This window comes from Poecilia reticulata, chromosome 10, assembly GCF_904066995.2.
Source record: "Poecilia reticulata chromosome 10, P_reticulata-male-v2, whole genome shotgun sequence".
NCBI classification, from domain to species: domain Eukaryota; kingdom Metazoa; phylum Chordata; class Actinopteri; order Cyprinodontiformes; family Poeciliidae; genus Poecilia; species Poecilia reticulata.
In genome coordinates, this window is record NC_088839.1 from 16,715,151 (window position 1) to 16,730,517 (window position 15,367).

A 15,367-nucleotide genomic window follows, 5' to 3' on the forward strand; every position below is an offset into this window, starting at 1 on the left:
GTTGTGTCTAATTTTCAGCTATTTAAAAGTTGATCGGAAGCGATGTTGGTGAATTTGGTGGCGGTCGTTGTTAGTTATTCAACCTACTTCATGCCATGCACAAGTACCCATGGACGGGAAACATATGATTTCCATGATGCTACCACCACCATGCTCGACGGTGGATACGTTGTTGTTGGGTTTGGAAGCCTTACATCGATTTCTCTAAAACATACATTTTTATCATCATGACCAAACAGCTCAATTTTGAACTTTTCTCCAGAAGACGATTCACTGTCACTAAGTGAGCAGCTGTTGATTTCAGTCATATTTGAGGGTTTTGATTTTGGAGCAGGTGTTTCTTTCTTGGCAGACCCGTTCAAAGTCTATGATGATGTAGAACTCACTGTGGACAGTCAACTCGAGCTTCAGGATATTAAATTTCATTATGGCCCTGGTGGTTCCTGGGTTGTTTCGAATGGCCTAAGCAACTTCATTTAAACTAGGGGTAATATTCGAGTTCAACTCCTTGGAAAAATGGACACAGCTGTCCAGACGATGATCACAAACACTTCATAACTGGTTTTGGAATGGATACAATAGGAAAACCTTAAGCTTCTTGAATGGGCCTTCCCTCAACCATACGATGACAGTCAGTCAGCCAAAGTTGAGGCTACACAGAGCACATGAGACATTTTTAGATTGGGTCATACTTGATCCGACAAGAATGGTAAAAAGTAATGATGTTTTGCATCACACAACCAGTTTGTTTATTATACTGTCATTTTATATGTTTAATTTTGAAAGTTATGACTGGAAGGCTAGAAGAGGAAGAATTGTTTGGATCAACGTCACCACGCCCCCCCGTTCCTTAAAAAAACACCTAGAAAAGCGACCACACCAACAATAAATTAATAAATGAAGCTAGACAATGGGTGGCAACTTGGCTGAAAAAAGATACCTTCAAATTATTCATGAAATAAGAAAGTGATGAAGCTGCTTAAAAGAAACTGGGAGACGTTTGAAATGTTTCTGAAAGGTTTACTGAGTCAAGAAAGACTGCTGCACACAGAGCTGAAATAAATAAATGAAATAATTTTATCGTAATAATTATAGTAACCATCATAGTAAGATTGCTTATTTACGTTTCTGTCTTTCTTTAATATATAATATATATATATTTATACTTTCAATAAATTGTTCCCTTTAATTTTTCTTCCCTTGTGTGTATGCATGAGACTTTGGCTATCCCACTGAATGTCCTGGTAGCAGCACTCTGTATCCACGGTATCTCACAGGAGCATCATCCCCCTGGGTCGTTTCTATAGCGATGCTATAAGAGAAGGCACACTCCCCACTGGGCTTAGCCAAGCACTCATCACCTTCTGCACCTTAAAGCTGTGGATGTAGCGTCCTCGAGGGGGGGGGGAGCAAAGAAAGAGGAGGAATCGTAAAGAAAGTCTCCAGTTGTCTTTGGTTGCAGTTGGTTTGGTTTGCAGTGAGTTGTTGGCAGAATTTGGTGCAGCTTGGTTTATTAAGTACATTCCAGTTCTTAAAGCTTCGGTCCCTGCATCGACATGTCCTGGGACAGCACGGTCCATTTCCAGAACCTCTTGTGATTTTTTATTTTTTTTTATTATTATCTCCAAGCACTCATGCAATACACATTTCCTTGTCAGCCTCTCAAGAACATGCATATATTCAGTGTCATTCACTCTAATATTTCTTCATTCATCCTTAATTTTCCTGCCTTTCGCCCAACAGTCCCACAGGTTCCCACCGGTTTAGTAGTGAGACAGGTAAGTGCGTCACATGTCAACAGTTCATTATATGTCCTCTGGGTCCGTGCGGATCACCATCTCTGTATCCTTTCGAACATTTTCATGTCCCAATTTTCCCTTTGTTGTAGCCTAAGCACTCATTGTCTTGTTCAGCTAGTCTTTCCCCAGCTATGCTTTCTCTGTATGGTCCAGTTACAATCCCACGCTTGACACAGTCCACCTGGACTCCAGACAGGATTATGGTTGGGATGTGGTTTATGTGGTTCTGGATTCCAGGCCTTTGTTATGCCTTGGACTCCGACTGACCTTAAGGCTCTCTGTCACTCTTTCCGAGTTTCCAGCGTTACTGGAGATACAGTCCAGTTGGTCCAAGGGAACAAAAGGTTAGCGAAATTGTGACTAACCAGGTGCTATGAGTGTTGAATTAGGATTCTTAAAGCTGAACCCCATTAATGATTCATCGGGTTTCTGGTCAATATTTGTCCCATCAAAGGGATGGACGATCAGTCGAGTGCAACAGAAGAGATGACTGGGTTAGCCATTTGGAGGCTCAGGGTGAGGCTTGTGCTCCTCAAGACTGTGGGTGCTAGCGTCAGCCACTGCTAGCGTGTCCCAGTGGTGCGGACCCTTTTGACCCGCTTGCTGATGGTCGTGAAGCGGAAGGGTGTGGTGAGGTCAGGCTGTTCCCCGGGCGGAAAGCGTTTCATAAAGTGTACGTCCTGCTGGTTGGGGAGCGTGTGGGGTCCCCGGCGAGGACGCCCCCTTTTTGTGAAGCCGACATACCAGCCCGTGTAGCGCGCAGACATCAGAGCTGTGTAATGGTTTTCCAGGACCATTTCCACAAAGACGCAGTCAGCGCTTCGGTTGCTGGCCTTCTGAGAAAGAGCAGGAAAAAAAAAAACCACAGGTATATACACAATGGCTTAAAGTGAGGCCTGTGAGGAAGTTCGGAGACATTGTTTTATGAACACGTCCGAATAAGAAAGCGGCTCACCTTTCCCACCAGCTTCCCGCGGCGATTCATGCACAGGTAGAAGTTGGTTTCTTTGCCTCGGATTCTCACCTGGCTACCAAAGGTGTCTGCCTCCACTACAAGCTGGGCTTATTAAGGGACAGACAGAGAAACAGACAGACATTAGAGATGAATGTGTGTCTGTTTGTTGATTTATTAATCCGACAGATATGAGAAACCCCAAAACTTTTGATCTCCTTTTGTTCAGGGCTTCCTGTGATCTATTACAATGGCAAAAAAATCTGAACTTAACTGACATCCAAAGTAAAAAAGGTTCACACCCAAAAACAAAGTCTTGAGTGTCTCCATGTAAACTGGAACATTTGTCTCATTACAACCACAGACTGGAATGGTGTGTTAAGGGTGACACGCATTGTTAATTTTCCGCCACAGATGAGGTTTTCCACAAAGGTCAAATCTTTATTATGGGTACATCTGGCCAGAGTGCCCCCTTCAGTGTGTTTGCTGTATCCTCTTAAGATGAAAAACATTCATTTGGACTTCTAACGGCTTTTCAACAATCGCTATGTCTTGCAACTCACCCGTAAGGACTAGATTGGGGGAGTTCACAACTTGTAGTTGCCCTAACAACAGATTTTCTCACCTGAGCTGTGGATCTCTGCCGATTCTCAAGAGTCACTATGGACCTCCTGGGCTTTTCTGATTAATGCTCTCATTATCTGGAGTGTGATTTTTACATGCATTCAGGTGAACGGTGTAAATGGATTAGGTGACTTCTGAAGCAAAATGCTTACACCGGATTTTATTTAGCGGTGAGTTGAATACTTATGCACATCCATTTATAAATACCGATTTGCAAAATTTTGAAAATCCTGTATGCTTTCATTTACAAATAGGTGCTGCTTTGCACTGGTCTACCTCATAAAATCTCACTGAAATATCAGAAATGTTGTCTTCACGTGAAAGACATTCAAATGATCCACTCCAACTTCATCCATAAAGCACTTTGAAAACCACAGCGCACCAAAGTGCTGCACAGAAAAACAAAAAATAGAGTAAAATACAAACGATGATCGAAAATACATAAAGCAGCCACGTGAGGGAAAGAATTAAGAACAATAAAAAAAGATAATGAAAATAAATAATTTGTTCAACATCTCACATGGTGTCAACAGCTTGGACAAAAAGATGGGTTTTAATCAGCTGACATTAAATTTAAACCAGTCGAAGCATTTTGTCTGGGTCGCAGTATGGTGATTCATATAGCCCCTATTACCTGAGTAATAAATCACAGGCAGATGTGAATGTCTCTGGCAGGACAGATGGCTATTAGAGCAGGTTGATCACACACATGGATGTGAGAACTCTGACTGCACACGGGCCTTGAGGAAAAATAAAAAGATAACAGCCGAGAAAAAAAAAAAGGCAGCCGAGGGGAGCCGAAGAACACTCAGTCTGAGTGCCTGTGATCCTGTTGTTTTAAGGCGTGTGCGTGTGCTCCTGTGCCCTTTTGTGTTTTTGCGTGTAGGCGCACAATGTGTGTTCAACCTTCCAGGCAGCAGGGCTGCTGCTTCACTAACTACACACCTTTAGAGAGTGTTTGTGCCTGTTTAAAAATAAATCCTAAAATGGTTCCTACATGACCTTAGTCAACAAAGGGGTCAGCAGAAATCAATGCCTCCCTCCCTCTTGTCCCCTTCATGTCTCTTCCCCCAACTGTCTTCTCATCTCCCTTCTGCTCTTACTCTTCATCTTTGTACTGTCATACACGTTTTTTTTTTCCAGATTTATTCTCTGTGCCTGTAGTTCGGACGCAGAAACCACCGGTCTAATTGTTGGTTGTTTTTTTTGTTGTTGTTTTTTTTTTTGAGTCAAGTCATATTTTAAATGCTCATATAAAAACAGGTGCATCTCTGCATGTGTTGTACCCGGGGCTAAACGGACAGACATGTGACCTGAAATGAATAGAAAGGATGTGCCAACATACAGAATTATGAAGCTCTATGGGAAGGCTTAATTGATTCTGTGCTGTTTAAGAATGGCTTAGCCATCATTACACATCTAGCAGGAGGGATGAAGGATGTTGGGGGATGGACGGAGAAAGTGTCAGACGATAGATGGAGGGAGGGAAAGGAAGCCTGCTGTTTAAAATCCAGAGGAGACAACAGGAAGGATGAAAAATCAATGGTTGGATCAATGAAAGAGATGAGTTTCTAACACTCGGTCCGATGCTCTATCCGAGCATCGATGCTAGGCTCCTTCCTTTATCTCACACTTTTTTTTTTCTTTCGTGACACCTTTTCTCTCTGTGTCTTCTCTCTTGTGAATCACTGAGTCTGCAGCCAGTCAATGTGGTCTTTGTGCTCCCAAGACAAGCTTCGCTGCCCCTTTGTCAAAGCCACAGAACGGAAGGCCTGTATGTGTGCTTTTATGTGCATCTCCAATGATGCATGGATCTGGTCAACTTTCAAGTCTTTGTTCTTCTTACAGTGACTCACTAAAGTATGCACAGCCCTTGAACTTTTTCCACGTTTTGTCACATTACAAACAAAACCTTCAATGTATTTTTTCATGAGATTTTATGTGGTAGACTAACACAAAGTGGTGCATCTTCGCAAAGTATAAGGAAAATTAAAATTTGCCGATATAAATCAGCATAATGTGCGGCATGCATGTGTATTCAGCATCTTTCTTAAGTCTGTACTTTGTAAAATCACCTTTTATTTAATATCAAATATTTTGGGGAATGTCTCTGCCAAATTGCAAACAGCAATTCCCAAGCCTTTATTATGACTGGGCTAATCTGACATATGGATACGATTTGATCTGAATCAACTCAGGCTAACATGGGAGATTCAATCTCTAGCCCTATCTATCTAAAGTCTCCTACAGCCTCCAACAAGTTTATTTGTTCCAAGGTTGTCTTGTGTTTAGCTTCCGGTTTTGAATGATGGACTCAGCAGTGTTCTGTGAGACGCTTAAATGTGACGATATTGTTTTATATTCCTAACTCCGCTTTAAAACGATCTGTAGCCTGTCTGCAGCGCTCCTTAGTCTTTATGATGCTGCGCGTTCATTGTTTACTACGGACCTCAGGGAAGAGGAAAGAAAACTGAACGTCCACTAGTGTTTTACATCAAAACCGATTTCTACTTGGTGTTGTTCTGTCAGTAAAAATGTGTAAAAGAAAAAAAATAAATAAATTAGGTTTCAACATGGCAAAATATTCAAAAGGTGTGAATACTTTGCAAGGCCGTCCGCATGTGCAAATAGGACATGAGCACATTTAGTAGTCAAGTGCTACTACTCTGCTTTTCACTGTACGTTTGTGTTTGTGTCTTACCATATTTGTCTCCATCTTCTCCCTTGGCACTGATCCTGCGTCCCAACACCTGGACGTGCTTGCCGCTGGTACGGCTGTAGAGCTGGTAGACTCGGTGGTGTCTCCGACTCATGGTGTCTCGCACCTGCGTCTGGTTCTCCACATGCACACTGAAGTTGACTCCATCCACGCCAAGTACCTGCTGGAACACCCACAAGCACATCCGCAGTTTGGCAGAGGATTGGGAAGATGCTTGAAGGAACGTGCATAAAATCAATACACAAGACGTCTTTCACGCTACACAATCGCTCCTTTGTCATGCATGCCGTCTCTCACCTGCAATGGATTGCACATCACCAGTAACATCTGGATACATCTGGAAAAAGCAGAAACAGTGAGTTAAGAAATATAAAATTTTGGAAGATTAGGGCATTACACCATCATTTCCATTTCTTTCTTCCTCTGTTCTCTCCGTCCGACATCTCATTTCCTTCTCGGGTGATTACTCACACTCCTGGGCGTGAGACTGGCTCGACGACTTGACATACGGACCGGCAGATGTCCAGGAATCGAAAGACAGACAACACCCAGGGCAGTGTTTTCGGTAACGCTACCAGCCTCCTGTCCGAGCCCACTTTCTGACCCATCTGTGACTTTTGCCCTTCCAAAAATCTGGCCTGCAAATGACCCGACTGGACCCAACACCGACATGGCAAACATGCCGAGACGAGTAGAACACGTTTTTGGTTCGCACATCTAAGGAAACGGGCTGGCTCATTTGGCCGCCTGTGTATGTAGACAGCTGTGCTGGACTACAGGTGTTCATTCAGCTGTGATGTGGCTTTCGAGAGCGGTGGATTGTGGTTACATTTGGAGATGCTTGGAATATGTGCGAACAAGAGCTAAGACGGGGAAAAATGATTTATGGTGGCACGGTGCAAAATTTTTTTGTTTTGTCTACATGAAGCCTATTAGTTGTCCAACTAAAGGTTTTTAATCATTACAGGGGAAACAGCTGGTTGCGCTTATTAAAATTCTTCTCACTTTCTTGCCTAATTGACATGTAGACCTTGACCTTGAATGCATCGCACGTTATTTACAGCTTTTGTAAGGGAGTGATTGTGTTGCAAAATCTTCTTTGGCAGTCCTTGAGCAGCTCTGAATTAGTGGCTGAACACTTGATGGAGTTCAAAACCAAGTGTGTGGGCTGAAAAGCAATTCTATGAATTTTGTCTTTCCCCACCTCATCTTTTGCTATCTCTCTGCATGCTTCTTCTCTCTCTCTCTCTCTTTTTCTCTCTGGCTCGCAGTCCTCCCTGTTGCTCGCCGAGTTTATCTCTCCCTCCCCGTCATTTCTCTCCGCTCTACCTTTCTCCTATCATCCCCCCTGCCTCCAATCTTTCTTTATGTTTAGGGTTAGCAAGGGTGACTCCTCCACACTGTCATGGGTACACACACAGATGTGCAGATGTGTGCAGGGTGAATATGTGTATACAGGAGGGGCAGACAGCTGACAGCTGGGCCTAAGCAAAGACATGCTGAGAGAGGCAAATAGCAAAGAGAAGAGGAAAGGTAGGCCGAGAGGTACGCAGCGGCCCAGGCCGGGAGAAGGGCTGTGGAAGATAATGTGAGAGTAAAAAGAGGAGAGATGAAGCTGAAGAGGGCTGAGATGGGAGAGTGGAGATAACATCTGAAAGAACAGGCAGACGTACTAACGTGAGGCAGGGGAGATGGGGTCAGAAAACACAGAGGTTACACATCTCGAAGCAAAGGGGAGAAAACAAAAAGCAAATTAACGACAGAGGCGAAACCGCAAAGTGCAAAGCGAGACGAGAAGACAAAAGGGCAAACGGTGGAAGTGGAAGGTGTTCAACATGTGCTTAGTGTTGCGTAACATGTCTCTGTGCCCTGCCTCGTACAAATACACCCCCATGGCCATCTTGTTTCCCCTCTATTTTTCCCTCTTCTGTCTCATAAGACTCCATAGCCGGTGTTGTTGGCTTGCTCCAGGTCGTCCTAATAGATGCAGACATCCTGGGAAATGCAGCGGAGCATTGGCCCTCACTTTTTTGCCTGCGCAGCCGAAAAAACCAGAGCGCCTGTGCATTGTGAGGACTCTCAGCTGTTAAAACACCACGGCTGCACCACTGCCGAGGACGCTGTAGGAAAAGTGCCTCTGCACTGGATTCCCCCGCTCCCACAAAAACCACAGACACTCCATATTATGCCAGCTACAGAGAGAAGGAGAAGGGGAGAGGAAAGAGAGAGATGGGATCAGCCGGGCGGTGGGGGGAGGGATGAGAAAAACGAGAAAATAAGAGAGTGCAGAGTAAAAAATTCAAGAGGAATAAGGACAGAAAGAGGTAGGGGAGAAAGAGGGAAAGCCCAATGTGCCCGGGCCCACTGCCAAAATAAGCAGCCATCTGACATCATAAACCTACATCCCAGCAGATCAACCATATGGAGGCTGCGGTTAGGAGAGTAGGCCTCAGCGCTGTAGACTGGGCACTAGCGTGGAGAAGAGTGGTTGACCTGTGGGACTCGGCACAGAGTGGCGGTTTCAGACTGTGTGTAGCAGTGGTTTACGTGGTACGCCAAAGTTGGAGCAGTGGGCTTCAGCAAAGTTCAAAAGTTTTAAATGTGCTGCAAGCAGACCCCGCTTTAGAGTTTTGCTTAGACCTGTGGGGGATATGAGCAGCATTCGAGGCTGATGACGCAGCAGAAGTCTGAACAAGTCACAGAAATTAGCAGGTTGTTTAGACCAAAAGCCCTAAACTGAAAACCTGTGATCAAGAGGATTAAACGGCATCTGGAGGATGAAAAGCGGCTGTGGTAACACCGGTAAGTGAGATGGAAATTAATAAAAAAAGATGACTGGGAGAGCAGCAGATTAGCACAGAAAGTGTCTCTTCGGATGCCGCCAGGGGCACCGTCATTCATCAGTTATTAATTTATACTTCTTTTAATCTAAGAAGGTATCTGTGGGGGAAAAAAACAAAACAAAACAGAAATGGTATGGGCAAGAAAGGAAGACAGATGTAGCCAGTTAGGTGAGAGGAAGGCACAGAGACACAAACGGCAGCACACACCCTGTCCAGGTTGTGTAAGGAATGAGAAGTATCTAAAGATGACTGCCATCTGGGAGACGAACAGCCGACACAAAGGAAGAAAAATAAACCCCCTGACTTTTGAGGAGGAACATCTCAAACGCGCACCCCTCCACACACCCTCCCTGGTCCTGCATCCTCCTCCTTCCATATATTTGCTCCTTGGCTCTATAATTTAGCTGTCCCACAGATAAAGCCAGTGTTTTTTGATGGAACATTTGAAATATTCCAAAACCAGGAGAAAAAACACACTTGTTGAACAAAAAGGAAAATTGATCCATTTCGAACCTGGCCATCCCCAAAGTGAGTGCAGATGGTGATGAAGATGTTTATGGCAGGTTTTATGAGCAACAAGGCCCCGACTCTGACCCAATGGCCCTGAACTGTCAGCCAATCAAAACAGACCCTTGCACTCCTATGTCTTCTGTGGAGTAATGTAACCCTTAGACATTACAGCCCTCATCTTCATCTGCTGCCCTGACCCTCCTAAGACGTTTAGCCAGAGCAATAGAATCCGAGTAAAGAAATTAGATGAAAAGTGACTTACAAGACGGTCAACGTGGAAAGAAGGGACCACATTGCTTCCCCCCTCCACTATGGAACTTGGCCCAGAGACGGTCTCCTCGCTCGGTCTGAGCCAGTCCGACAGTCCGGAGATTCTCCCTTCACGCCGTGAACCTGATGGATGATGTCCAGAGTCAAAGAGTCAGTTGTCACTCCTGTTGGCATCGGCGGCAGCGGCGTGCTCCGGTCCTCCCGGTGTGGATGGCGGAGACGAGACGGCGTGAGTGATGACCGCCGGGCAACCTTTAACAGCCGTCCTGACCGGTGGTGGGACAGATGGGCGGGGGCAGCAAATGGGCTGCGCGTTCCCGACAGAAAGCGAAACAGGTGAAAGCGCGTTCACGTGTTACAAATTGCCTGCACCGATCGACCTAGCTGACCCCCAGGAACAGATGCGTAATCCAGTGCGTAAAAGTTTTCGGCGCTAGGAGGAGGAAAGAAAAGGGAAAAAAAGCGGAAAAAAGCCGAACTCGCCGAGATCCACAGACGGGAGTTAGAGGCAGGTTTAATCCAAGCTGTGCGGGTTCTGGAGCTCTTGCAAGCGGGTTTCCTGGGCTGGCGGTTGGAGCAAACTGCGACCTGGATGATGGGGCTCTGAGGGCGCAGGGTAATTCAATGCGATCGCGGTCATCTCTGCGCCTCCACGCTGCGGGTCTGGAGCTCATGTGACACCCCCTCTAACGGTGTACCAGGAAGACGTTGATAAGGTCCCGGAGCGGTCCAGCTCAGATGGAAGAATATGGGCAGTCCTGAAATAGGGGGGTAGTAGAAGGGAAAGAAAGATGATGGAGGAAGGAGGTGGCTGGAGAGGATGGGAGCAGCTGCGACTGGGTGGCAGAGTCAGCCACCCGCGACACGGCGAGGAAATGACATGCCGCACTTTGCACCTGATTTTTCCGGACTCTTTCCCCCCGCCACCCCCCGGCTCTACTCAGCCGCTGGTTACCACTTGGCTGCAGCAGTCCCCTCTGCGCCCTCTCAACACAATACCTGCCAAAACACAGCACGATGACATCACCTTCAAAATGTTTGAAGGGGGGGAATGCAATACGATCTTCTTATTTATTTAAAAAAAAAAAAAAACGCAGAAAAGTTTAGGGCAGTTTCACTGACAGTGTGTTGGGGGGAGGACCGGGGGTGGGGGGTAGTGAAACACCAAAGTCTCTGCAGCGTTCCAAGGGAAAAGGGAACTCTGGGCTGCAAAAAAAAGAAGCGGTGGAGTGAAACTCACCAGCTTGTGAAGAATAAAAGTTAAAGGCAGAAGGTGTTTACTCAGTCATGCTGACAGACCGACACCCCCAGAACAGAGCAAAACCTTACACTCCGCTGCTCTCGCATGTCTCTGCCTCCCCGTTTCATTCAGACACCAGAGGGGAAAAACGCGAGAGAACGCAAAAAGAATCCAGCCGTGCGCTTTTATCCACTTCACTGGTATTATGCAGATCCTTCTTCTTTTCAAAAATAAAAAAAAGGTTTCTTTCCTTTCTCTCCCTCTCTGTTTTTTTTTTTTTTTTTTTTTTTTTTTTAAATAGCTCCTCTTGAAGGGGGGCTGCACAGGAGAGGCGCGTCGGCAGGCACAGACCTCACTCCAAGAAAAACCAGAACAAGATTTTAACAGACGCTGATCAATCCTCCCTCCTTCCCGCCTCTCCTCCCTCCTTCTCCCTCTCTATCTCTCCTTCTCTCTCACTCACATGCACACAAGCGCACACTTATTGGATCAAAATGGGATTAGTTGGTCGCTACGCGATGCGGACCAAACTTCCAATGCAAAAAAATATCAGTTTTAAGAAGAGTTGGCCTCAGCACGAAACGCATCTGCTAATAAAGGAGAGACAGAGTCACCATTTCGATGCAAAACTAACTTTAAGGGTTTGCTTTACTTCTGTGTTTGTGTGCTCGAGGTCATTTTTCAAACAAGCAAAAATGCGCTGGAAACAATGAGGATGATGTCATGGCTCTCAGAGTTATTCACGTCCCAGAGAAAACAAAACAAACAACAACAACAAAAAAAACCCCAACAAAACCAATCAAATTGTGTTTCGGCATTAATGGGTTTTGAAGTGAATTCAGCCACAGAGAAACGATGGAAATGTTTCCTGGAAAAAAAAAAAACGTAAAGATGTTCAGTCAGGTGAACATTTGCAGTGAAACGTAGCGAAGTTCCTGGTTATCTCCTCTAAAGATAACCTCGCCCTCGCACCCTAAGTTTGGCCCCGGAATCAGGAATGAAAATTCAAAGTGCAGAGGCAGTGCGCCCCCTTTCTCTCCTCTCTCTTTCTTTCTTTCTTTCTCTCTCCCTCTTTCTCTCTCTCACACACTCACACGCACATCCACCCTTCAAGTGATGTATTTTGACTCCCCGTTTCATAACTTTTAAGTTAAACCTTAAGAGGATAAAATGAAAAGGGGAATGAAAGACAGTCGGGAGGGCGGTATGTAAGCACGGACACCGATCCAAAACGAACATTTCTCAGAGATTTCGGCAGCAACGCCCGCTCTGCGCTCCCAAAACTCCCTCTCACCGCCACACAACCGCAGACGGTCAGCCAAGCCAACACAGCACTCCTGCCATACCTTTCATTCACACACACACACACACACACTGTTGCTCTCTATTATTTCCCTATGTATTTGCGTTGTGAGTGAGTGCCTGAGTGTGGATGATCGAGGTGGGAGGATGTTGCCCCCTCCCCCCCCCATCCCGTATTAACGACAGCTATTATCAGTACTAAGTGAAGGCTTTTCAACAATGTCAGATGTACAACCATAACACACACGCACAGAGAGAGAGAGAAAGAGAGACTTCGGCAATTGGACAAAGTTGAGCAGGGCTCTGGGTAGGGGTGCTGTGGTTGAAAGCTTTCCAGTCATGCACTATAGACAAGGCATTGGCCTCCCTTCATGCTACTGGCTCCCTTCATCGTTGCACCTGTGTCCCAGTGCTGTTTTCTCTCCGTCTGCTCACCACAATGCTGCAAAGGGACATGAGTGTAAATGTTGTGGAGAGGGTTTTGAACTGCGTTCTGGTGATGAGGTATGGGCCTGTCTGGTGTTCTAAAGACGGAAAGGTTCATCCCACTGACTTACGGCATTGGTTTGACCAATATTCACTGGAGACTCTGTAGCTGCAAAACTGCTAGAAATGTGTGGATTTTTTTAAAATCATTTCTAACAAACTGTGTTTAGTGATGATGAACATTTACACACGCACACCTTCACCTATTAATACCCACACATTGCCACTTTGTATGTTACATTGACTCTTTCTTGCATAGTTGAAGAAACCTTGACTGCCCCGTGGCAGCCATTCGGGGGGTGCCTATATGCATGCTCTCACAAAACGGCGCCTTTTTCCACAAAGTTTCTCTGTGGAGCAGCAGTCTCCACCTTTCCCACTCAGCTCCATTAGACTAGTGGCAGCAGCAATTGCCAAACACCTGGTGGAATTGCACATCAGTAAACATCATAATGAAAGAGCACCCCCCCCCCCCCCCCCAATATTTTGCAGTGCACCCCATTTTCTACTTTCTATGCATCACTGGACATCTTAGAATGTACACCTTGCTAGTATTGGACTGGACAACTCCCCATCCCCCCCTCATTGCAGAATGAGATTTGATGCTGCTTGTACAGGGTGTCCATGCATAATGCAGATCTTCTGTTCCACCACATCCCAAAGGTGGCCTTTTGGATTGATTTTTGGTGATTGTGGAGGCCATTGGAGTACTGAGAACTCCTAATGTTCATACGCCAGTCTGAAAGGGTTTGCTCCTTGTGGCATGGTACATTATGCTGTTGAAAGTCGCTACTTGTAGAGTCACAAAGCAGTTGACATGGTCAGCAGCAGCAGCAGCAGCACTGTGTGGTGTTAAGTTGGTGCTAAGGTTATCCCAAGAAAACTGCCATTACACACCATCACACCGCCCTCAGCCTGAAAAGTTAACAAAAGGAAGGATACATGCTATTCATAGTGTTTACATCAACTTCTCAACTTGCCATCTGAATGCAAGGTGAAATCATCAGACCAGACGGTGTTGTAGCCACAGCTGCTGCTCATTGAATATTTTCTATCCTTCAGCTTATTCTATGTGAGCCCAAGAAACAGTTGCGTGAAACGTCCTGTAAACCGAATTCTGGCACGAATGACCATGTCACATCAGTTTGAACTTCAGGAAATTATCTTCACCACTTGTAGATAATCAAATGCATTAAGTTGCTGCCATGTGATTGACTGATTTGCTATTTATGTTAACGAGCAATAGAAGTATCCAATAAAGCGGCCAATCAGTGTTGTTCTAATCCCAATTTACTTTTATGAAATCTGATTTTAACCCCTGAATCAACATACCTCTATGTGATCTGCTTCCGGTGCACACTATAGCAGAAGCCACATAACAGACTAGAAAGGTGCAAAAAACAGAGTGGGTGAATGGAACATCACCTAATTACATTAAAGTAGTTCTAGATGCTTTCCTTTTTAAATAAAAATTTTGCATCTAACCCATATAAAACTATCAATGCCTCTCGTTCTGGTTTTGCCAACACATCTCCCTTTCTTTCATTTATTTTCTGTCTGTTCTTTTGTCTTGTTAATCTGTCTCTTTCCAGATCTGCCCCCTCCCACACACACCCGTTCAGATTGAGCATATCGATTGCTCATGTCTTTTGCTCTGCAGCTCTTCCCTATTGATCCTCAGCAATGAGGCACACACCCACACATGCCATGCACAAACCTCCTTGCATTCAATGATTTCCCCCTTTTCCATTTCTCCCAACACAGCCTTTCTTTCAGGTACTCTTAACTTTGCCACACAATTGATTCATAAATTATCTTGCCTTGTGAACTCACATAAAGTGACAGGATACTGTAGATTATTTAGCATATGCCCCTGGTGTGTAGACAAGTCTTGGCAGTGATGGACATTGTGCCTTTGTGTTTCTTGCTAGACTCATTAAAGTGAAAGAGACCCGGGTGTGTCTGTAGCAGTTAGCATCTCTCGTAGGTCTAGGCTGGGTCCTCTTTTTCTCATTCTTCGTACTTCTTTCTGTTTGACTCAGCCTGCAGCCTTCTTCATCCTGGGAGCTGGGTCAATATTACCATTCTGTTTAGCAATTAACATCGATCAGTTCTTGTCAATATCGTCAGCACCCAGACAAAGACCCAGGGTGCACTGCGTGTGCGCACTCTTTCTCTATTAGAGCTCAACAAATCCCCAAACGGCACTCTCATTAAACGAGGGCATTATGGCCTGACCCAAAGGTCACCATGCATGACTCTGTGTTCTGGGTGACTGGAGTACAACCTAATGCAGAGCCCGGAGTTTTCTGAACTGCGGGGGCCAGTTGTTGATTCATTAATGCAGTTGTGCACGCAAGTGTGGAGGTGTGCGTAAGATGTCAAGTGTAGAAACGGCTTGGCTTGGATTTTTTTTTTTCGTACACAACCTGGCCAACAGACAACAATTACACCCCTGCTGTTAACTCTGTGTTTGAAATGCTGAAAACTTTAAACAGTCTGAATGCAATCCATCATGTCGGTAACACACTGTTCAGATTTGGAGCTTTCAGATGTGTCAAGTGCAGTTGATTGTGTCCAATTAGGTTTGTGTACGAGGCGTGAGCCGTGCATGCTTGGATG

The 15,367-nt window shown here is 45.3% G+C and overlaps 1 protein-coding gene across 5 annotated transcripts in view; it reads right to left on the reverse strand.

The window, feature by feature from the left end:
* Positions 1-1,006: 1,006 nt before the first annotated feature.
* Positions 1,007-15,367, reverse strand: part of fgf18a (fibroblast growth factor 18a) — a 37,599-nt gene continuing 23,238 nt past the window's right edge. Inside the window, exons 1-5 of one of the 5 annotated variants that reach the window (XM_008420239.3) lie at positions 9,710-11,498; positions 6,392-6,431; positions 6,077-6,257; positions 2,755-2,861; positions 1,007-2,632 (exon numbers count right to left, since the gene is read on the reverse strand). In XM_008420239.3, the coding sequence (XP_008418461.1) occupies positions 2,363-2,632; positions 2,755-2,861; positions 6,077-6,257; positions 6,392-6,431; positions 9,710-9,741 (630 nt within the window). In that variant the 5' untranslated portion in view covers positions 9,742-11,498 and the 3' untranslated portion in view covers positions 1,007-2,362. Of the gene's footprint in view, positions 2,636-2,754; positions 2,862-6,076; positions 6,258-6,391; positions 6,432-9,709; positions 11,499-15,367 lie in introns of those variants that run through there. The other 4 variants (XM_008420240.3, XM_008420238.3, XM_081611405.1 and 1 more) reach the window with 4 other exon arrangements.